Here is a 23,909-nt window from a genome sequence, read left to right as displayed (position 1 = left end):
AAGCTACTAAATTATTAGTGGTGTTTTCCTTGTTACACACAAGATCATATCAGTCCCTGCAATAATTTTATTAACCTGAAAGGAATTATACAAAGGATATATTTTGACAAATTTTTCATAGGATTTTATTAAAGATTTGATGTCTCTGAAAAGACAAGTATGGTATCCTATATTTTCTCAGTATCAAGCCTTTCAGCAGTGGGCCAGATTCAGTTGTCCCTTTTTCTGCTTTTTTTTCTGCTAAAATCAGCTGAATTCATAAATCGCATCTTTTGAGAAAGACTAGGGCATATTTGACTAAAGTTTCTTTTAAGAATAAAAATTTCTGTCAGTAGATAATTACTATTAATTTTTCAAATCCTATGAAACACACTTCTTTGCACTGTAAACTCACAATTATTTCTAGGGCTTCCTTTATACAAATGACTGATAATTTTCCAATCTGCTTCTATGTCTCTTCCCTCATCCAGAGGGTTTCTTGAGATATCTCTTAGGGGACCATGTATGTACTGAAGAGACCAAGTACATAACTAAAATCTATAAACTCTACGTAGAAGTGATTTTGACAGCTATGAGAGCTCTGCTGATCAAAGTTGGTCACAAATGAAAAGATAACTTTTTAAAGAGACTATTTTTTAATGAAACATTCTAACTTTTAACCTCTCATAATGTGGGAAGAGAAATAGAATCATATACGCTGTCCTTGACTGATACATATATCTCTCAGTAGGTCTTTTGTCACGTATGGAGAGAAATATAAGGCTCATTCTTTCTCCTTCTAAGATAATCTGAAGAGCAGCATAAAAGAGGTCATATGATCTATTTCTACAAAACTGCTTGTCTTCCAGCAATAAGATCGTTGCAAAATTGTTTACCCATTCAAGTATCTTCAGGAGATATGTCACCATACTTGCATATACTGTAAGTCACTCCAACATTTATAAAACACTGATAGACAAAAAACACACCAAAAAATCCATAAATATTAAAAGCTCAACAAACTTGACTATCAAGTAGTTAAAAATTGTTGATCTTTACATTATACATTAATTTCACACAGTCCAAACCCTTCTATGAATGGCAGTTGTTGAGGTGTGCAGGGTTTTCAGTTCTGACTCATCTGTAGGTCAGCAGAATCTTGCGTATCCACTTGGAGTAAAACGCCACCCGAACAAAAATCCCAGGACGATTTCTGATGGCGCATCCACGGCCAGGAACAATTACACCCACTACAATCTTCACCCTGTTTTGTTCACAAACCAAGGGACCACCATAATCTCTCTAAGAAAAAAATACAAAGAACGTCACTTCTGAAAATGCTACAAGACACAGCTCCCGCCTATTGCTCAGTTAGGACCTAGCTCCATGAGCAGGCAGTACTTAGTCTTCCCATAGGATGAAATCCAGCTACCAAAACTTCTTCCACAATCAGAACTTGTATGAGCCAACACCATGGTTGACCTTTCATCTGAAGTTGGTTCATACACAAATCCAGCCATATAATCTTCCTTTCTGTGTGATTCTAATGACTTCCAACCACCCCATTCCAGTGACCTCACTGTCCTCTTCCAGCTACTTGGCAAGTGTAATATTTGTTTAGGTACATGTAAGCCAGACAGTCAGTGGACCCTCTGTTGTGATAACAGGTTTTGGATGAAAGAGCATTGACAGAGCCAGGGTCACTATCTTTCTGTCAGTCAATCATCTTGCAAGGCCCTATGATGAAAATCTATGTGCTTTTGTAAGAAGGAAAAATAAAATAAAATAAAATAAAACAAAACACAGAACTGATAATATTTTGTAGTCAAAGACCCATAACTAGTTAAAATACCGATGTTCATTATTTTTGAATGAATGATACACATAGGCACCAATACATATATTTTCACTATATTCAGAGGAAATCTGGTATAAGGCTAACTTAGATCAAAGATTTATTTTGCACTAAAATCTATTAATTCAGTTAAAATAAGATTAAAATTTTAATTTCCATCACATTCATATCGATTTAGGACCTGAATATAGATATTGCAGTTTTAACCCAGGCAAAATTTAGACTGGATCTAGCAAACTAGCAACAAAACTAGACAGTAAGTGTTTGTATCAGACCATGAAATATTGTTTCAAAAAAATGAAAGCTGACAATTAGCATTGTATTCTCTCTGGATCACTAGAGAAACAACAATGCTCGACCTTTATTTGCTTTTTTTCCTCACTGACTGCAGATTAATTCCCACATGGGCAATGAACTATGTCAGTATCATCAAAGCTGCCCATAAAACATTCTGAAGAGTGGAGTTTCACCTGACAGTCTGATTTTGTTTCTCTGCCTAGTCTTTACTGAGGAAGGAGGCTTCAAAGGGAAGGTCAGAGAGCAGGAAACTATCCAATGATTAAGACTGATTACTAATATTAATTCAGTCCATTTCTTCTTGCAGTGGAAAACAAAGTGCAGGATCCCCAACAGATTTCCATGCAGCTGTTTCATTTATAAACCTTAACATGTCTACAAGCTTGTTTATGATTAAATGTTTAATTTTGAAGAAAATGCTTTGCAATAATGATCCTGCGAAACATTAATAATAAATGGAACATGCCTCAAACTTAGAAAGACGTGCCTTACCAGTGATTTTCCCTGCCTATGAGTAGGGAAAACTTCACTGTTTGATTAACATCAGTATTAGGAAACCATCTTTTTTACTCCAAATAGTAAATGCATACTACTAATAATGCCTTCTTTCCTTCCAGACATCACCTCATCAGGCAAATTTTCCACACAAAAATGACATTTTTCTGCTATAAATAATTTACAATATTTCTCTTCAGCCCCCTTTTCTTCATCATCATCGAGTTCCAAGCAAAAAAAAAAAAAAAATCTTTATCCAACAACATCGTCACTAAAGTAATTCTACTGTCCTCACTGCCTGTTGGCTCAGCCTTGATTAAGGAGATCAGATGCTACAGCCTCCTGACTTAACATTGAACTCTGTATGTTTTTTGGATCTTTCTCCTTTTTTTCATAGCTTTATCAACTTCATGGGGGGGGGGTATTTTGCATGCAAATCTTCATGTACCTAAGTAGATAAATTTGCTCCAATCTTTGCTTTCTATTCAATGAAGGTAAAACACTGTTGCTAGCACACAACCCACTTTTGCCAGTATTTTACAGAACACAAATTTATCTCAGTCCAGCAAAGTGCTTAGGCACATGAATATGTTTAACATGCATGCAAGACCTTTACCAGTACTGCGGTATAGAATAATTGGGGCAAAGGAACGTTTTCCTATGGTCTAGTAAAAAAGAGATCACTGGAAAAACAATTCAGTTTCCGGTGTAGAAAATTTCATATATTTTTTTTTTTTTGGTGTTCAAATTTAATGTGGAGAAGATAATTAGATAAAATCCTACTAAATTATTTCTGGGAAAGAAACAGCAAAGTTGAAGGCTCTTAATACATTGTCAGCAAGCAGACTCTTTACCTCACAAGGCCCAGCACCAATGGTTTCAGCTGCAGCACAGATTTCTGACTCATTCACAGTGATCTTCCCTTTGAGATATTGATTGCATTTCTCATTTCCCAAAATAAACAGGTTTGCTGCCCGGAGAAGGCCATCATAGTGAATTACTAGGATTGAAAACAGAATGAAGGTTGGTTATTCGCCATTAGCAAAAATAATAAGATAAAGTTTGATTCAACCTATGTTGCTTCGGTTATTATGCTTTCTCTCTGGTATTCATACTTTCTTCCGTTCTCACTGTTAACATACATTTTTCTTTTAGATTTCTTATATTTGTTACAAGTAAGATTTAGAAGAAATATGTTTGGCATGCATATCTGTTTAAGTCTCTGAGAATATTTGGAAAGGCTTTTGGTAGTAGGAGAAAGAACTAGGTAACTCGGTTTATTCTACCGTCCACCACCAGCTTGCCTTGGAACGTCACAGAAATGAGAAGTGGAATGAAAATGCCACCAGCAGCGTCACTCCCACCAGCAGCACACGGATTTTACTCCTTGCCTTAAGCAAGGGTTAACATGCAGCAATGCCACCCGGGACCTGGGGAAGGACGTGCGACTTGGAAAGTACTGCGGCAGCGCGGAGCTGCTCGGGCTCAGCTGCGCTGCACGACCTGCAGAGCCGCAGCCTTGTGCAACCCCCGTTCACCAGCGGGGAGGGCAGGAGGCGGGAGCCCCGCGGAGCTCGCCCTGGTCCGGCGCGTCGGGAGAGCCGGGGCTGCGCGAGCTGCGAACATCAACGCGGGGCCTCGGCTTGCCACCGTCCGCGGGAAGCGGCAGCCCTGCCCTGCGCTGAATGGTTTATCCTGCTTCTCTGAATTATATATATATATATATATATATATATAAAAAAAAAATCCTCTTTCCCTGCCTGGGATGCTGCGAGGATTACACTAAGCAGCGCGTAAACCACCACTCGAAATCCTCGGGCGACAGACGCGCTGCCTATGCGTCGTTACACAACGCTGCATCCCGCAGACCCCTGTAGGGCCCCCCTCCCCTGCCCAGCGCCGCGCTGCGCGGTGCGCGGCCCCGAGAGGGCCAACGCGGCCGCGGGCCCCGGCCAGCAGCGGCGGGGGGGCCGGGCCGGGCCGCGCCGCGCCGCGCCGCACGGCTTGCCACCCACGGCGAAACGCGAAGTGGCGGCGCGGGGGACAAGGAAGCGCGGCCCCGCGGCCCTCCCGCGCCTCCGCGGTCCTTCCGCGGCCCCGCGGCAGCGCGCCCGCCCGTCGGCTCCGGCGCTGGGGCGCAGCAGTTGTTGGAGCGACTGCTGTCAGCTGGGCGCTAGTAGCTTTATCAGCAGCACGTAATTAGCCAGAGAGCGTATTTACCAGACTAAATAAACGTCTGTCTCCCACATACTTGTATTTAGCTCGCGCAAAACCTGTGTTTAATAAACATTAGCAAGGTTGCAAAGTCAAGTACGCCGAAGTTGGGGAACGTCAGACTGCCTGTGTGTGCTTCCTTCACGTCTGCTAATTAAAATAATGGCTTTGATTCCATGATTTTATATTAGTGTGGGGTTTGTTGTGTGGTTTTTTTTTTTTTTTTTTTTTTTTTTTGCTCCCTTCCCCCCCCCTCCCCCCGCCGCCACAGGGCTGCCTGCTTTGGGATGCAGAAAGAAACTGTTGGAATAGATGAATCAGAATTTTTCAAAAAGGGGTTATAACTCTTCAAAACAGTACCGCCAGATTTTTTTTTAAACATGTACAACACTATTTTTCTCCAGTTAGTTCTTTGAAATGTTTGAATCATTTTGCCTGTCACTGAAAAAAAAAAAAAAAAAAAAAAGGATGGGCTCGTAGAAAATATTTCATTTTGAATGATCTTAGCTAAAATACTTAAAGCTTTACAAAAATGTAAAAAAAATAAATTGCTTTTTATAATAAAAATTGCTGGACAACCCTGGCATTCAGCAGTATCAGTAGCCTCACTTACAATGACAAAAAGAAGGAAGTAAGCTGTCAACATATTCATTTAATTTTTAAAAATTGTTTCTTACATCCAGTGTATCCCCATCCATAAACACTGCAAGTGGTCTTCTCTGGAATGGTGCATCCAGAAATAGGCAACCGTATTATATCCACAAAATTTGTCAATATGGCAGGTCTGAAAAGTGAAAACAAATAATATATATGATGAATTTTACTTGGCATTCCAAAGTGTATCTTAAGAATTACATTAAAATCTATTATAGACCAAAGCAATTAAAAACTGTGCCAATTTTTCTTTCTTTCTCTCTTTTCCCTCTTTGGAGAATATGATAGATCTTTCTACCTATTTTTTTTTTGTGTTACAGCTGTGAATTGTCAAAAGATTTCTTAAAATCCTGTCACCGCTTTCATGCTATTTAAATTGAATTTTTCTCTTAAAAGTAAGTAATGATGAAATTTAATTTGAATAAATAGTTTTGATAACGTGGAGATAGTTTAAAAGTTCATATATACACAAAGATCTCAGTTACAATCTGGTGCTTGTTCTAAAAATTAAAACCATATACTATTTTTTTTTTCTTTTTAGCTAAACCTGCTTATCAAGAGAAAAATGCGGTAGCATCTGTTTTCTAAGTAAGGTAGATGAGCCTGCATTTCTGCATATATCATTTGAAAAACAGCCACTTAAAATATTCATGCTTTAGGCTGATGAAGTGCCCAGAAACAGATAACATGAACAGTATTTGTCTTGTTACAGCTGGAAGTTTATCCTATGGAGACGTCGTCCGCAGTACTACAATTTGCAATGCTTATTTAGGAAGGCTCGTGAGTTGAAAATCCCAGGGTTAGCGATAGTAGTAACTAACCTGCTAAGTTTCAGTAAGACCAAATCTGACCCTTCAGGTCCATAGACCAACTGGGAAATATTCAGAACTTGTTTATGCTTCTCCTCTCCCCTTCCTTTGATATTATGGACTCCAAGCCAGGCTTCGTAATCTTTCAAATCTTTGTACCTAAATGAAGCAAAGCTGGTTAAGATTTTGCAGAGAGCATAATAACAATAACACAGAAAAACCCCTGCTTAATATCATTATGCTAAAAGATCTTAACTAATACTCTTCAGTAGAAAAGGGTCTAGACTGCCAATTGCTTTTCCAAAACCAACATGTTCAAATGTAAGCTTTTGGCCTGAAGCCACTACATAATTTTATCTTTAACTGTTATTAAAATGTATTTTTTGTTTCCTAATAGTATCCAAATATTTAGATCCTTGGACAGTATGAACCTTCAAGTTTTTTGAGATTTGCCTGAGATTTCTATTTTATTCAGTCCTGTTCGGCAGAAGTATGAGATTATTTTCATAAAGAAGTAATTGTCTAGCCATTGCAGTTGGAAAACATGTTCATACTTCTATGTAAAATAGCCAGAGATCTTTTAGATTAACAACAATAATAATAGAAAATACCAGGGTCCCACAGGACTTTTTATATCTGAAGAGCAGTGGTAGAGCCAAACAGGAGGGAAAACTGCCACATTTAAATGCAAAAAAAGTGTTGTGCTGCTGAAAATACATGTATTTCAATATTGCAAAACTACAGGCTACTGTACCGAGAAGGGAAACACTGTCTTGCTGTTAGAACCCAGTCTTCCTTTATCAAAGAACCTCCACAGATATGCTTATTCCTGAAAAGAAGAAAAGTAATAGTGTTTGTTTCTACTCAGTCAAAAACTCTAAGAGTACTTTTACTGCCAGCTTTCACTTATTTTCTTCTCACATATTTTTAAATGAATTAGTGCTAGTGAAAAGCCACTGAATAACAGCGCCTCGAAAATTCATCTCTGTCCCTTTGCACTACAGTTCCAACATAGCAACATGGCTGCACAGAGGTTTGCTCCAAAGTGTGTAGCCCAGAAGGTGAAAGAGAAATTTGGTTACTCTGTTCATTTGCTGATGAACAGCTGGTTCAATGTTGGATCTTTAATACGGGAAGTACATTTAGGAAAAAAAAAAAATTCTTTGTAATAGGAACTGGACTGAAACTTTCAAGCAAGCCCCAAATGCCACCAGATGTAAACAGCACTTGGTCATTATTCAAGTAGGTATTATTCAAAGCATTGACCTCAAGGTGGAGACTTTCTGTGTGATTACCAGTCCTATGAGACTTCAGTCCCCACATACTTCAGTTGGAAACAATCTGCAATGTATGACATCCTACATGTGATTATAGAAAAACTGCAGCATAATATATCAAAGAAAATTCAAACAATTAAACATGACAGTTCTTTCAGGAATAAAGTGTGTGGAATGTGGATTAATTAGTTTCCTTCTTTATGCCTCCAAAATCACATTTATTTTCTACTGCTCTTTGGAAAGTGAATCAGAATTGTCAGCAATTTGGGCAAAGCTTAAAATCTCACAATTTATAAATTCAAATCACACAAATGTTCACAGCTTTTTAGAGTACTACTGGAAGGAACCCAGACTTTATATGCAGTTCAAAGGCAGCAGAATAACAGACGCTAGCCTTTTTTTTTTCAGTTGTGTTTTGGTTGAGGAACAAAATATCTCATCCAAAAAGCTGCATTCTTTTTTAAATCTAGACTGTCCAATTTTATTGTAAGAATATCATAAACAGGATTGTAAATGTGTGTTCGTGCATATTATCTCTATATAACTGTTTACAACATTGCACCATCTGCTTTAGAAGATTGACCAGTACACATACAAAGATTAAAGTTCTCATTTACCCACATCCAGAGTAGACTCTCTGAAATAGATGGAATTCCTCCAAACTTACTTGATTATATCTGATAATAGAATCTATACCAAGTATATGAGAATATGATGTTGTATGTCATTGATTTATTTAATATTTAGAAGTGGGCATCAGTTGCCAAATAGAAACCAAGTTTGACAGTTGCATTTTGAGATGTATGATTAGTTTTTGCTGAATAAAGATTAGGATTCATTTATGAAACTTTCCACATCGCCATTAAAAGTCCTGGAACCATTAAAATTTTGTTTCAGACTACATTCTATTGATTCCTTTGCAACAATATAAGAACACATTCTTATGCTCACATGTAATATATAGAAAATATATTTTGCCACTGAAGTATTTCAGGAATCCCTATTATATAAAAGAATATCTGATCATTTAAATACTAATTTTCTTGGTAAAATTCTGTAGCATAGCACAAAGCTCAGATTCAATTAACTTAGCATTGGCTATTTATATTTTAGGTATCCAAGTACAATTCCCCTTACCTATCTAAAAGTTCCTCGGTCATCAATATATAGATGCCTATATAGACAGTGGAAAAATAAACATTTCCAGAGAGTGATTCAGCCCACCTATTTAGGCTTCTGTTCCAGAAATAGAATGATATTCTTCTAGAAATGTCTTTCTGAGCCACTCTGTACACTTCTAGAAAAGTCTACTTCTGATCTGAGGCCATACAATGTACAGATTATCAAAGGATGTGAAGAACCACCAAAATTTCTTCAGTTCATGGAAAATAATGCAGGAATTATGCTGCTAGTCTTTCCTTTTACCCTACGATTTCAGTTAAGACCTGACAGCATAGTTTTAAAAGGAAATTCAAATGACAAATTATGAGCTAATAGTATTGCACTGTACTTTAGTCTATATTACCAGACAAAAGATTCTTTTCCCCATGATAGAAAACACAAGACTCATGTGTAAGATATTTTCTGTTATCTATTAATGATTTACACTTCAGTCAAGCTGATGAGTTAAGAACCAAACAGTACTGAACATAAGAAGCTTTAATTCTGTGTTCTGGCTTTTATACAGTAGCAAAGTAAGATCTTGCATAGAGTAATAAACTTTTCCAGCAGTACACGTTTGGGTCTTGTTTTACAGGGCAAATATGATTTCCTTATAATTCTCACTTTTTTTAATACAAACTAAATTTCAATTTCATGCAATGATAAAAGCAGAAAGCTAAACTTGACATGGATGTAAATCTGAATCCAGTAGTTTACAGATAAATGTACTGCTGTTAAAATGAAAATATTGACATGAAGCTCAATTTTTTTATAACAGTCACCAAAAAAAAAAACCCCAAAAGATTAATGCTGGACACTAAGCCAGTGATGTGAAAAGATCTGCAGTAGCTAATCTAAACAGAAGAAGTCTATGTATGCTTTACAAACTCTTATTTGTAAGTTAGCAATAATAAACATATAACCATTTCATTTACAAAGAGAACACTGTGGAATCACCAGATGTTCCAGAAATGCTATTTTCCGCTTCTACAGGATTTAAATGAAACAGTTGTAAAATTATCGTGGTCTTTTTCTATTGTTCCAAAAAACAAATATTCCATTAGATGTATTGTCTTCTTTCTGTGCAAAGTGATAGTTACCTGTAGGTCAGACTAACCATCCATCCTTTGTTAGTTTGTGTTGGGTTTCCGTTTACAACTCTCACCTGTTTTGTTGAGGCACAAGGAATGACAGTATCTGAAAGCAGGTCCAGAGATCACATTTTACTAAAAACAGCGGTAGGAAACCTGTACAGTTGCACATAAGGACCACAAGAAGGTCAATATTTATAATGAATAGGGCTTTCTTTCTTGAGCTAATAAAATTTATTTCTAAAGAATTCAAATTACTTCAGTGGAGATGAGTTCAGTCTATATCAATATTTATGGGGGATTCTAAAATACAGATATTTTAATTGGTTTATTGTGGAGATTCACATACTTATGAAACAAACATTGAAAACCACTTCCATATCTCACCACTTGCAAGACAGGAAGGTAAGAATATAGTTAAGAGAGCTATTGGTAAATCAAGGAATTCTATATTTTCCTTTTGTAAAAGTGGTTTTTACCAAGCTATATGTTATTTTATATTTTTAATTTTGATTTTTTTTTGGCTAGTCTTAGAGGATGCAACACATACAACACACAGTACATTTGCTAACTTACTTACCATCTAAATTGGTTGTGATAGGAGTTGTATCACCTTCACCTAGACAGACAGATAAGACTTCCATAAGACAAAAGAATTAAAAGGCACCTAAAAATTGAACAGCGTCACAATAAAGTAGAAAATGGCATATTGTTAATTTTAAGAGTTCACAAACTTTAAAGCTTTGGTGATTTTTGATCGGGCTGTAAAGGTACCATTTGGTAAGGATTAAGAAGAAGGCAGAATTTCATTCCAATAGAATGGTATAGAATTAAATATTTTTCAAGTATTTTTCTTCTTGTCTGAGTTTCAAATACATTAGATTACCTGTTACATTCAATTTATATGTTTTGTTCAAAGAAGCCATTGTTAGAAATGGAATTGTGATTTTTTTTTTTTTGTAAGTTTGCAGGAACTATAGAAGTCATGTGATGAAAGCCAAATCATCTCTAGTGTAAGTGTGCAAGTTCCTACTTTCCTTAAAAACCTTTGAAAATTCAGCAGTTCTTGTATGTTGCTATCAGCAAAAGCTTAGCTTGGTCAAAATATATTCTCCAAAATCTGGTTTGGTTCTATCCTGTAGTCCAAGTCAAAATGCAGTTACAGTAAGTCTCCTTAAGTGTTGCTGAATACATTTGCCTTCAGTGAAGTGGTCTGCAGTGTGTCCCACTGGTGTAAGCCAGAGGTATGATTGTAGCTCCTGAAAATTTGCACAAAAACTTAAAACTGTCTCATATGGTTATTGATGGAAATCTAACACAATAGTATAGATTGTTATATATACATATAACATATACAGATAGATATATAAATATGTAGTTCTATGGATATATAGATATATAGAGATATAGATACATAGATGTTATGCAGCTTGATCAGATCAGCTGTAGGTACTGGGTAAGTACGCGGTAGCTGACAGTACTTTGTCTGTGTCTATTAAGTTGTTATCGCTACCCAAATAAGCTACTAATAGTTTAAAACTAGTCTACATGAGTTAGGGTTGTGAACTAAACATATTCCATTCCTGAAGTTTGAATCCAGAAATCACAATACTCACCATTGCCGTAACCCTATAAATGGTTGCAGTGAATATTTCCTTAGGAATTCTTAGATGCAGATAATGAACTCGGAGTAAGTGAACAGAGTTTATATTTCTTCAGCTATTGCACTTCATCTAAACTGACACAAATAACCTTTTGCACATTGTGTTTACCCTCCACATAGATGACAAAAATCACCTGAGACTTCAAATATCACTTCTTAGAGCTGCTGCAGCTCAGACTATGAGAAAGTGCAGCATGTTGCTGCTAAGAATGAATATAACATTATTCTTGACCTCTAGAGATCACAGGAATGCATTGAAAAACCTGATTTACCATTTAAATAACCTCCCAGGATACACAGCTCTGTAGTTTTGAAATACAAATTGTATTGTATTTGCAACATCTTAAACTTAACTATGAATTCACATTCTTCTATACAATTTTTTCCACTTAATTTCTGTTAATCACACAATCCCTTACGATTTTTTCAATTTTATTTATTTAAGCTATTCTGGGTTTTTTATTTCTTTTTTTAACAGAAGACTTCAGTTGAATGATGTTTCTAATTCCTTCTAAGAGGTACATCATCCCATAAACATCTGAAATAGAATATCATCTATATAACACATATACTCATCAGCCTATATAGATAAATGCATGTATGCATATATGTGTATATATGTACGTATGTATGTGGAGAGAGAAAGAGAGAGAGAGAGATTTGTCCTATTTTACAAACAAGTATAGAACACACAAAGAAACTAAGAAGCTTGTAACACAAAAGATCTCTCTCCCTGGGTTTCTTATGGCCACCACTATTTTTCTGACCAGTAGACACTTCCTTGTGTCCTTCCAGCCTTCATTCAATAGTTAGATCTGCTGGAAGATGTTTGACCATTTTTAACAGCCCTCTTATGCTCCTGCTGCGTAAACAAGCCTTAAAATCTCCAAGTTGGTCAAGGAAAAGGATCGCTTGTACATATATTGCACAAGCAGCTTTTCTCTGTTCCTTCTCAGTCACGCACAATTGATTCTTGATAGAATTGCACATTTTCTGCTGCCATGAGTGACAGCCAAAAGGTATACAATACATATGCACGTGACACCATGGCTTCACTGAGACTGCACAGTTGGCAATGCCCGAGGCACACTGAGTACTCACATCGAGAAATAGGGCAGTAATCCCAGGGAACAAGAGGATCATCTGTGTAACACCAGGGACCATGAGCATCATCATCTGGATTGCGGCAATAGTTTTTCTTCAGTTTACTAACATCTGGTTCTCTGAATATTGGTATATGCCTACAGGGAAAAAAATTCAGAGTGATGAAAAGCTTTATACTATAGCCTAAATTTTCAAAGGTTGCTTTGCTCTGCATTGTAGTATTATCTGAATGAGAAGTGTACAGGTCAAGCTGGTTAAAATCAAAGGGAACAGAGACCCATATATTTGCTGGACCTGGGTCCAAGTTTCCTCTGGTTGGTATTTTAAGCACTGTGTCCACTGGACAGCTGGGAGTTTTCTCTATCCCTCACTGAAGCTGAAATCCCTGGATACCCTAAAGAGGGCTTTTAAAACCGATTGGAAAAGTGTCTATGTTGCATGCAGCAATTCTGTAGGCCTATTCTGGGAACACAGGTACCCTCTCACTGCAGGTGAACAGTGGGCAGAAGGGGAGCACTAAGTCTGCACAGGATAAAGCTAGCAAAGGAAGGACAAATGTGAGAAAGTTAATGGGACTAAGAAGGAGGCAAAGAGAAGGATGAAGAGTTCAGACAAGCTACTGGTAGATCACTTGAGTTGTAACCTCCCTGGGCATCTAACTTAAGGTGGGGCTTTGAGGCTGAGAATCTTAAATGAAGAAAGACGGTTATTTCTGGCCTGTCACATAGGAGCATACGGGCTTCTTAGGTTACAGCTCTACTGTTGTCTTAGCTCATCACCAACCATGACACTGCTTATAGCATGTCTATAGTTGGATTAACCTCTGGAGTGACACAGAACCTCCCAAATGGAAAAAAAATTGTGGAAGTAAGGGAAAGAAAGGCTGATATGATATGAATGCAATTGCATCGAGTATTTGGATGCTTCAAGCTGTCTCTTTCACAGCTCACTATAGACTTAATAGAGCTCCCAGAAGTCATAATCTTACAACTTCTAACTCCCTTCATAGCCCCCTTAGATGAACAGCAGACTGGAATATGTGTGCTCTCTCCTGCCCTAACTGAGTAGGGGAAACCACATACAGCCCAGCTGCTGATCTGAGACAGTGCCTCTGAAGTCCACCTCTTGCAACGCAGCTCCCCTGAGGGCAGGCTACCTGCTGTCAACTGACTGACAGCCAAGCCTGCAGCAGGACTTGGGGACAGGCAGTCCCAAAGGGCGATGGCTAGTCCATAGGGCAGTGTGACCGTGGTGATCTTGAGCCCCAAGTGCTGGTATCAAAGGCAAGATAGAAATAGCCACGTCGTCTTCAGAAACTAGGTGCACGGCAAAAGACAGAGGAACAAATTTCATAACTCTCTAGTTAGAAAACTGTTAGTTTTCTGGTAGAACGGGAAACTGTTTCTGTTTGGGTCAGTAATGTGAATGACATCTCAGACAAAGAGCAATTCTTGATGACTCTCTGTTATCTGAAATTCATCATTCCTGTTATTCCTGAAACCTATTAATCTCCCTTTAGAACAAGCAGAGATAACATGGCGAAACCTGACCTGTATAAAATAGTCTTGGAAACTCACAACTTCCTTTGGACTACTGCTTCATTTTTACCTTAACAAATATATTAAACTAATTTGTCATTTCCACTGCTTGAATAAGAAGCCAAAGCAACAATGAGCAGTAGAAATTGCAAGTTTCTTTAATGGCATCTGATGCCAATGGCATTAGATCGTAGAACCATAGAATAATCCAAGTTAGAGGGGTCTCAGGAGGTCTCCCGCTAGAAGGAGGATCAGCTCAGAGCTTCTTTATGTTCAGTACCTTGAAAGAGGAAAATGTAAATGAGGAGCAAATGTAATATGACCTTCCTCAGCCGTGTTCCTTCTATCCCCCTCACAGTGAAAAAAACAAAAAACAAAAACTTTAAAGGATTTAAAGGACAGTGATGGAGTGGACTAGGCCAGTAAACTAAATGCTAAGAAACATCCCAAAGCCTGCAGTAAGTGGTTAGCCTGAACAAAGACATGTTGTGTAATATATTTAAACATTACAAAGAAGGAAAAAAACAAGAAAAAAAAAAAAAAACTAAGAGCCCCAAGGCATAAAGGGCTATTTTAGAATCTCTGCAGATGAAAAAGAGATGCCATCTGGAGGCAGTGTTTATTCAGGAGTCACTGAACCATCTCTTTCTGTTTCGTGTGTACACACCTACGTAAGTCTTCAATATTCTTGTCCCATGTGGAGCAAGTTAACCCAAATCTTGTCTTGGATAAATTCCCCATGTAACTCTTGCCATTGCCACGATAACAATCTGAAAAAAAAGGTTGAGACAAAAAAAAAAAAAAAAAAAAAAATAGAAAAGAAAAATGTAGAAGGTGATTGTGTAACATTCAAAAGAAAACTCTTCCTTTCCATCACTAATCCAGATAATTAAACACAAGTGTTGCATTATCAAACACTATATAATATAAATCAGACTTCAGTAGAAATCAAACCAGAAAGAAAATGGGAGAAAGCTTTCAAATTTAGATATATAATTCCCTGATTGAAGCCTACATTCTTAATGCAGTAGCCTTTTAAATTTTATCTTACTTAAGAAATTGGGAATTTTTCCTTCATAAATAGTTTGTTTATCGTTAATTTACAAGGCTTACACGGAATATTTTAAAAGCTGTTAGGAGGTGTTCTATTTAAAAAAAAAAAAAGGCTTATTCTCTCTCCCCCCAAACCAGATGTTCTAATCTATCTGGGAACAAATAATACACCTAAGTCACGTAAGTGTGGATTCTGGATACAGGCAGCACTATATAATTCTAAATTTAAGTTCTACTTTGGTAAAATCAAAAAATCAACATGACTTTAATTTTAATGTAATTCAGAAACTTTCACTGCAGCAGAAGTCATGTTTAATTCATAATCCTTTATCACAAGCCTTTTTGAGACTTTTCAAGAGGATTGTTTAAAATGATCATTACTATAAGGACTTTTTGTATAAAGCATTTCATTTCACATTCATCAGTATTGTTACTTTTTGATAATTGATACTCTAAAAAAAACAGAATGAAAGGTAAAACTGAATCCTTGCTCTGACAGAGCTCTCCTAACTGCAACAATTTCAAGTCTTAGGAGATAAATTGACTAAAACTTAAAGATGGGGTTATTATTTTTTATCTTAATAATTAATCTTTAATCATATTAAAGCTACTTTAAAATAGCTTTAATAGAAGGTTTGAGCCTCATTTTATTCTATGATTGACACCAGTTTTCAAGAGACAATAATAATTGTAATGCTGAGACCTAACGGCAAAAAGTGTGGAAATATTTACCTGAAGCCTTGGAGTGGATTTTACAGACCTATGTAACTACTTCATGCTAAAAGGCTATGTGGGAAGTTGCTTATGGTTGTTTCATCTCAGCTTCTTTTAGTCAATATGTGCTCTATGAGAAACACAGCATATTTGGTGGCCTCATATTCAGTTTTAAAGGACTACCAACCAAGAATTCATGAGAAATCATCTCAGCTCTGAAAAAGATCTTCCAATTTAAGAAAGACTGTGGATCAGATCTCCAACTACTATAAAACCTTTCAGATTCACCTTGTCTAAAGATCAGATCCAATAACAAATCTTTGCTGCTGCTTTCCCTGTTGGAATTGAAATATGGACTGAGAAATGAATCTCATTTACACTGTGATGAATCCCAAGTATGCAAATAAAGCTGAGGCGGGACTACACAGGTGCAATGCAGATGTACTGAGATGAGCGTCTCCTGTTTTCAGGACTGTCTATCTGCCGTTTGGAAATTCACTTAAAATTGCTTTATCTCCTCTCCCTCTGTTACCTTGTTCATTTGATACATCACACTTAGGAATCTGGGAGCAATAACCAATCCGGATGTTTGGGTCAGTAGTAAAACACCAGGGTGATTCAGATCCATCTGGATTTCGGCAGTAGTTCTCCCTCAAATCCCTATAAAAACAAATAAGTTAGCTTACAGCAGGGATAACCTTAAACCACTGATGCATTCTATCACTTTTTATTATGAATTAGCAACAACATAGGCTCCTTAGGGTCTGTATGTTACTGATCAGTGTCAAGTGCAGGGAGATGAGAAGCCAGTAAGAATATACTGTCTGGTAAAATATAGTAACTGTAACAGGAATATAGTTATGGGAATTCATTTTCAGTGGACCTATGTTTTGACTGTCTATAAGATTTTGTTTGAAGATTAACAATATTTTCAATATAGTTTATTTTTATTCAGGAGTCTTCATCAAAAGTTGAATGCAAAGTGGCACCGGGTACACCTGCAATCCATTACATGTGCTTTCAAATACAAACATTACCAGAGTACTTAAAATTCCCAGTACTTTGATTGTTCTATTGAGCTTAGAGAAATGGAGTCCTGTAGATTGTCAGTGATTCATTTAAGAAATCAAATCATGGAATATGAAAAAATTATATTGAAATTCAATGCATGTGTTACCTTTAGAGTAAAAGCTAGCCACAAGGGAGTGTCTTTAAATGTCTCTCACGGCTCAAATTAAGTAATCAAAACTCTTAAATGTACATTTTATTTTCTCATATCCTGACAGTTGTTCTGTGTAATTCCCTATCTCACTACTTTTCTCCATCAGCAACATTTACTGACAACTGACTACTGAAAGGGTGAGCATGATACCCTAACTGTTATCACATGAGCTTCAAAGATTCATAAAAATGATTTTGCTGGTATTACTAGAGCTATTGGCCTGAGTAGCCACTACACTCCCAAGTGGCAGAAGAAACAGTCCTACTATTTTAACTACTCCACTAAAACTATACAAAGGCCTAATCATATAATACTGTTACAAAGGTACAAAACAAAGTGGTTTAAGTGATAGTTTGTCTGAGAAAATCCTGTGGGATCAGGCTAAAGCACTAACTTCCAAGCTCAGGAAGATTCTGAGGTTGATAGAGGAAGTTCAGAGTCAGTCCTGTCTTCTTTTAAATTATTATTGTTAATTATTGTTACTTTTTCATTAGTTATGATATTACAAAGAATGTTTGATCAATAAGCCTGACAATAACGTGAAAGGATTAAGGCAACAAATCTCTTTTTCTCAAACAAGCCATTTTTAGAGTCACAGTCAGAACTCTGGCTGGAATCTTCTCTTTATCTCACAAGACCACACAATTAAATTCAGGCACAAGGCCAGACTGATATTTAGCCGTCTAAAAGTTATCTAGCTTACACTGGGCTTTGATCCCATGCTGGTTGTCTGGGATTCCTTTATGCTCAGTGAAGGCACCTGAAGAGCACGATTACAGTAAGTATCAAAAATAAGTAGATGATTCATGTGCTGGGAGTATTCCTCTCCTTTTATTAAGTGCAGGGGAAGTTTAGATGACCAGTGGTCATCTAGGTGAAAGGGGTCATATTCAGGGGAGTAGAATTACATTTGTAGTGAGACAGAAAAAACTCCGAAAGGATGAAAAATGAAAGAAGTGTTGCCAAATATTATAAATGTCCAGTCTTGTCAGTGAAATTACATGAGGCTAAAAGGGGAAGACACATTAAGTTAAAGTCAGCTTCAAAACTACTGACAAGTACTCGCCTCTGAGAAAGAAAAACAATCTTACTGTTTTTTTGTAATGTACCAGCACTACTGGGATTACATCCCAGTCTGGAAAACATCCATACATTTCACAATCAATAAAATGGTGAATATGTGCTTGAAGAAAAAGCTTAGCAAAAAAAAAAAAAAAAAACAAAAAAAAAACAAAAAAAAAACCACGTTTGATTTTCCCATATTCAGATAGCTCCCAGCATCACCAGCATCATACCAACACAGTAGAGGTATGGGATTGCAGAGTGAGGGACAGTGGTCACCTGGCCCATTTTGATGAACAAATTTCTAACTTACAGGCATGGCTCTTTGCCCACTGCAGTAACACCTGCATCTGCCCACTCACTTGCACTTGAAGTTTTCTGGAGTGATGTTGTGCTGGTGAGGGAACTGAGAGTCCCACCGCTGGCACTGGACTCCACTCCATATGGTGTTCACGGTGCCGCGGTAGCCCTCGCCTTGGCCCTGGCTGCACGCTGATGTCTCGGCCACTGCATCGGTGCTGTTCACAACGCTCGGATCTGCAGAGGGAGAGGAGAGTCATGTCCTGCTCTCTTAAGACTGCATCTGCCTTGAGGTGTCAGGTTTGAAGTCTATATTGCAGTTCAGGCTGTGGCAATTTGAGTCTTTTGGTGAAATTGCCAAGCTGAATGCTTTAAAAGAATAAATTTCTCCTTTTCACATTTACAATGCCCATGAGATCAGAACTGGATTCTTCAGGCCAAGAACCTGAAAAGTCTACAATATTTAAGAATTCCTATTTAGTGAGATATCTGGCCTATTCTGTAAAGTTGAACATCAAGAAATATTCTTAGACACCATTTCCAATTCAACTAATACTCTTTCATTTGCTTAGCTTCACACAGTTGAGTGACCACCCATGTTCATACTGTTAAACATGATAATACGCTTCCAGGATTAGAGACCTACTGATTCTCTCCAAAGAATTCCCAGAATATCAGTGATGGGAAAACAAGCACAAATTAATGAAAAATGATAAATCCTACTATTAAGTAATGTCCTAAATCCTCCTTGAAGCTTCTCTTTTTATACTTCATATAGTTAGAGAAAAAAATTGCCAAGCTTTTAGAAATCAAAGATCAGTATTCTCTACAGAGAGACAAATGTTTTAAAGACTAACAAATTCATCAGACTCAAGATCTTTTACAGATGTTGATATGCTCTGTATTCATTCTGGTGTGGGCTGTCTTGAACTAAATTCAGAAAAACAGTGGTTTCTGAAATGACTCATTCACATAACTTGAAAGTCTTTTTTTTTCTTATGCAATATCCGTAATTGGAAATTAATTGCATAGATATTGCATCAGATATATACAAAATAGTACAAAACTAATCAGACTGCAGTAAGAGCAATGTCTCTGCATTGTTCCCAAAACTTTACAACTTAATGTTTTTGTAAGAAACTGTCCATCTGTTGGCAGTTGCTATTGTTCGCAAGACTAATTTTATTAATTACCTTACCAAGTATTTCTTGCCATCAGTAAGTATATTAAAGTTTTAAAATTACTTTCCTTCTAATGGTCCAGTGATTAGAACAATATTCATGTGTTTTATTTTTACTATGGCTAATTCCTAGTAACTTCAGCCAGTTCTATGATCTTGCAAAGAATATGGGTCTGAAGAAAACCAAATGTCGTAACAGATGGGTTTGGATTATCTGTTTTCTAACCTTTTACATTTCTGATCACTTTCATGTCAGATTGATAACACCAAGTTTTGCGGTTGTATTATACATTTCTCTGTGCTGGAGAAAATTTCCTTTCTTCTCTTCATCTGGTTGATGTTTTTACATCAATGGTTCATGATCAAATTAATTTCCTGCCCTTCCTTCCCAAGGCACTTCATCTGCAAAGGTTGTCTTGTTTCAACGGGATTGTGAATTCCAAGCTCATTCCAAAGTCAAAAGGACATTGCACTGGAAGTATTACAAACTGGCTTCTGAAGGCTGACACACTGCACCCTTTCTGGTGGACTCATCAAAAAGACCTGGGGCAAGTAACTATATTTTTCATCATTGTTATACACTTTATAAATAATTGGACAACAAAAAGAGGAATGCATATATATTATAGAAGTATACAGCTGTATATTTCAGCTTTCCATCATCACTAATGTATGAAGACAGATTGGAAGTATATTCTAAGAGTGGTCTAAAGCTCATTAGATTGAACATCGTAATACCACATTCAAGTGAATTATATTAACCTTTTCCAAAAATGTATGCATCACTTTTTTATTAAAAAATGAAACAGATATGGTGTTTAAACTGGAAAAAATGAGTCATCCATAATGATAAATTTCATCATAAATACAGCATCCTGACTGCATAATATTCCCTAAATGAATAAGGAGTAAGTTCTAACCATAGGACTCTAGCAAAAGTCTCCTTAAATAATAATAATATCAAAAAATCATCTTAATAAGAGCTAAGGTTATCTTATACACAATAAACCTTATACAAAGGGTTTAATTATACACAAAAAATAATATTCAACTGTAATTAAATAGTATAATACACATTCTCCATACTCAGTTATACTATAAAAAAATATGCATTCTTGCATTGATGTAACTATTTATTTTAAATCATAGTCCTGAAATAATTAATACATCAATTAATTTAAGTGAGGCTATAGAACTATTTCTAAGTGTGCATCTTCTTGTCAAATATCTACAGATAAACAGCTCAGTCCTAAATCTTACATCAAGCATCTAGACATTGGTCTCTATCTACAGATCAAATTTATTTCACTTTTATGTATGTCAAAAAGCTTGGTTTAAAAGAATGTCTAGTCAGACAAACTAAGCTTTAACTTTAGCATAACCAAGCCACTGCTAGGAGGCCTTGTATTATAATGGCTAAAAGTGAAATAGTCTCAGAATCCTCAGCGCATGATGGATTACCTGCTACCACTTTGTGGCAGCTCTCAGTTACCATTATTCTATTAACATTTCAGTGTTGAAGAGAATCACTAAAATATTACTTTTATTTGAATTAATAATGCTGTTCTATAATTCAGAAAGCTCTACAGAACTCTCCACAATCTTCTCATACTATACAAGCTGCATTTTCTACAAACTTTTAGTCTTTATACCTTCAAACATTCACCATCAAGTCCACAACCAAAATCCAGTAGTGCAAAGGTGTCTTATTTGCATAAAACTTGCCATATTACGATACCTCTAAATAAACAATTTTATTAATATAGGGCTGATGAATGTATTCGTAGATGGTTAAGTAAAAAGATAAAAACATTATCCTCAGATTCATGTGTAACGCTACAGACAGTCTCCTCAGTTCCGGTACTCACAATAATGCCAGCATGAGGGAATCGGCAGGAATTTTGAGCCATTTTTCTCCTGAAGAATTCTACATCTGAAGGAGCTAGTGAGGGCACTATTTTTATCTTTAATTTTAATGATCCAGAAGTAAATCCTGCTCCAATTTTAGCTCAATGGCAAAACTCTTACTTAAATGAAGGCAAGGATTTTGCTTGAGTACTCATATTCTTTTATGGTAATACTAGATACATATTTTGGAGGGAAAAAAAAAAAGAATAGAATGGAAAACATGGTTCTAAATTACTTCACCAAGAAAAATTCTGCTTTCACTTGTACAGATACCATGTCTTTTCCAGGATGTCTGTCAACAAAAAAAAATGTTCCCTGATTTTTAATGAAAGATATACAAGGTAGATTTTGAAAGAAAAAGGGTACCTAACCCAGTGAAGGAGCTGTTCTGAAATAAGCATATCCCACATTAAATATGATCCATGCAATCCTTCAAACATCAGTGAGAGACTAGAGTGACTAGACTGTGTTATGGAACATAGTGAGGCATAATATCTGCACATCTACAGCTCATTTGTCCTGGAACCCAGAGAAAAATTCCAAAGTTGTACCAATCTGTATAACTAAGCTTTAAATCCAAATTTTTTTATTTAATTCATTCAAAATCTTGATCTGAATCCAAATTTTCTCAATTAGGCTTTTTTGAATATTCAGTGGACCTCTTACATCTTAATTTAAAAACTGTGATAGAAATGAGGAAAAAGATCTGAAAAAGATCCTTTATGAGATAATGTAAAATAATGCAGTTACATACACAGTGATTGCCAGACCTTTGTTATGCCTCATTGTAAAGTGAGATGGAAGGTAACACTTTACCAACTACTAAATATCAGCCTCTTCTCACTGGCTGAATTTTATAAACATCTTTATCTTTTGTAAATATTAAGCTTAAAATAAATGACACTTTCAATTATTTATATACTTTGATTCAACAAATAGCTCTTAAATCAGGACTTCACATTCAAATGGGCAGTTTAAATCTCTGCTTCTAAAAGTTGAGTAATGTAATATTGGAAAGACTACAATGGACATTCTTCACCTTCCTAAACACTTTAGGTGCACTTACTACATTTCATTTTATGTCTAGATTTTCGGTTTTACTCTCTTTTTATTCTCCTTTTTTTTGCTTTCTCACATCAACTCCAGACCCTTATCAGATTATTTCAGGTGTTTTAAGTCTCCAGTCACCCCCAGCTGCTGCCACAAGTACTGTAGTAAAATCAGATGGGATTGTTGGAAATCAGGTAGGCAGCAAACAAATGCTGTCCTTGCCAAAGTAATCTCATGTAGCTCTGCAGCGCTCAGATGACTGACGTAGGTAGCTTCCTGCCTTCTGGGCCTCCACATCTCTCCTCTGCAAGTCTTTCGTAGTCCTGCTTCTAAGTATATCCTTTTCCCGTTTCTTTCATTTTTTTTTCTCAGCAGATATTAGCACCCCATTCTTATCTTTCCCATAGTCCATATCATCCATGACAAAGTAATAGTCATTTTCTTTTTCATGTTTGCTATCACTGCTTCCCTTTCTTCATTTTATCCTACACTTCTTATTGGTGTTTTAGTTGCCCTTTTATCCTCTCTTCTAACTAAGAATTGTCTCAAGCCAAAACCACAGACACATATGTGAGCAACTTCAAATCAATCCTGAGGTCCCTGAAGTCTTAATCCAGATCCAATTTTTGCAGCTTGAGCCATCTCTAATCCCTAATTGCTCCTGTCATCTCTTTCTCACAGCTCTGGCTGTAAGCCACCATGTTTTAAGCTGCCTTCTGTGCTTGGAAATAAAGTTACAATGCCCTCCTGTCTCCTCAGTCTTAGAAACATATTTATTTTCCGAATGCTTCCTTCCACCAACTTTTTTGCCTAAAATTTTGTATATGAGCTGTTGTCAGCATTTTGGCTGTAGAGCATGCTGGCACTCATGACATGTAGCAAAAGCCACAAGCAGCAAGCTGCCTTATGGTCACTCCCCTGAAGAGAGGACACCTACATTTTTGTGCATGATTTAAGGACTTTGGATTTGCAAAGTACTTTTTCTAATTAATATTGCTTGTAAAATATATATATATAAACAATCCTCAGGGTAGGTATTAAAAACTTATGTGAGAATCCAAACCACAAAGCCATAAAGACATACAACTCATGATGATCTCTTTTTTAGGATACTGAATTTGCTCAGAGCTGCAGCTTCAAAAAACAGAGTAGCCACTGAAACCCTGAATGGTCTTTGGGATCCACATTAGGAGGTGAGAAACATACTTTCTGCTTGAAAAGTAAAGAAGGAATTTACACTTAATACTGTCAACTTTTCCTAAAAAAGTCTTTCATCACATTAA

At 36.6% G+C, this 23,909-nt stretch overlaps 1 protein-coding gene across 3 annotated transcripts in view; it reads right to left on the bottom strand.

The window, feature by feature from the left end:
• Positions 1–1,073: 1,073 nt before the first annotated feature.
• Positions 1,074–23,909, bottom strand: part of HGF (hepatocyte growth factor) — a 55,455-nt gene continuing 32,619 nt past the window's right edge. For 2 of the 3 annotated variants that reach the window (XM_062597990.1, XM_062598082.1), the window contains exons 8-18: positions 18,551–18,725; positions 16,437–16,564; positions 14,805–14,907; positions 12,597–12,736; positions 10,413–10,451; positions 9,842–9,938; positions 7,058–7,132; positions 6,316–6,462; positions 5,518–5,624; positions 3,481–3,626; positions 1,074–1,281 (exon numbers count right to left, since the gene is read on the bottom strand). In XM_062597990.1, the coding sequence (XP_062453974.1) occupies positions 1,117–1,281; positions 3,481–3,626; positions 5,518–5,624; positions 6,316–6,462; positions 7,058–7,132; positions 9,842–9,938; positions 10,413–10,451; positions 12,597–12,736; positions 14,805–14,907; positions 16,437–16,564; positions 18,551–18,725 (1,322 nt within the window). In that variant the 3' untranslated portion in view covers positions 1,074–1,116. The remainder of the gene's footprint in view (positions 1,282–3,480; positions 3,627–5,517; positions 5,625–6,315; positions 6,463–7,057; positions 7,133–9,841; positions 9,939–10,412; positions 10,452–12,596; positions 12,737–14,804; positions 14,908–16,436; positions 16,565–18,550; positions 18,726–23,909) is intronic. The other variant, XM_062598165.1, reaches the window with a different exon arrangement.

The sequence above is a fragment of the Rhea pennata genome, chromosome 1 (genome assembly GCF_028389875.1).
Source record: "Rhea pennata isolate bPtePen1 chromosome 1, bPtePen1.pri, whole genome shotgun sequence".
In the NCBI taxonomy this organism is placed as follows: Eukaryota; Metazoa; Chordata; class Aves; order Rheiformes; family Rheidae; genus Rhea; species Rhea pennata.
The sequence above is the reverse complement of the archived record's forward strand: the minus strand, read 5'-3'. Positions and strand labels throughout refer to the sequence as shown.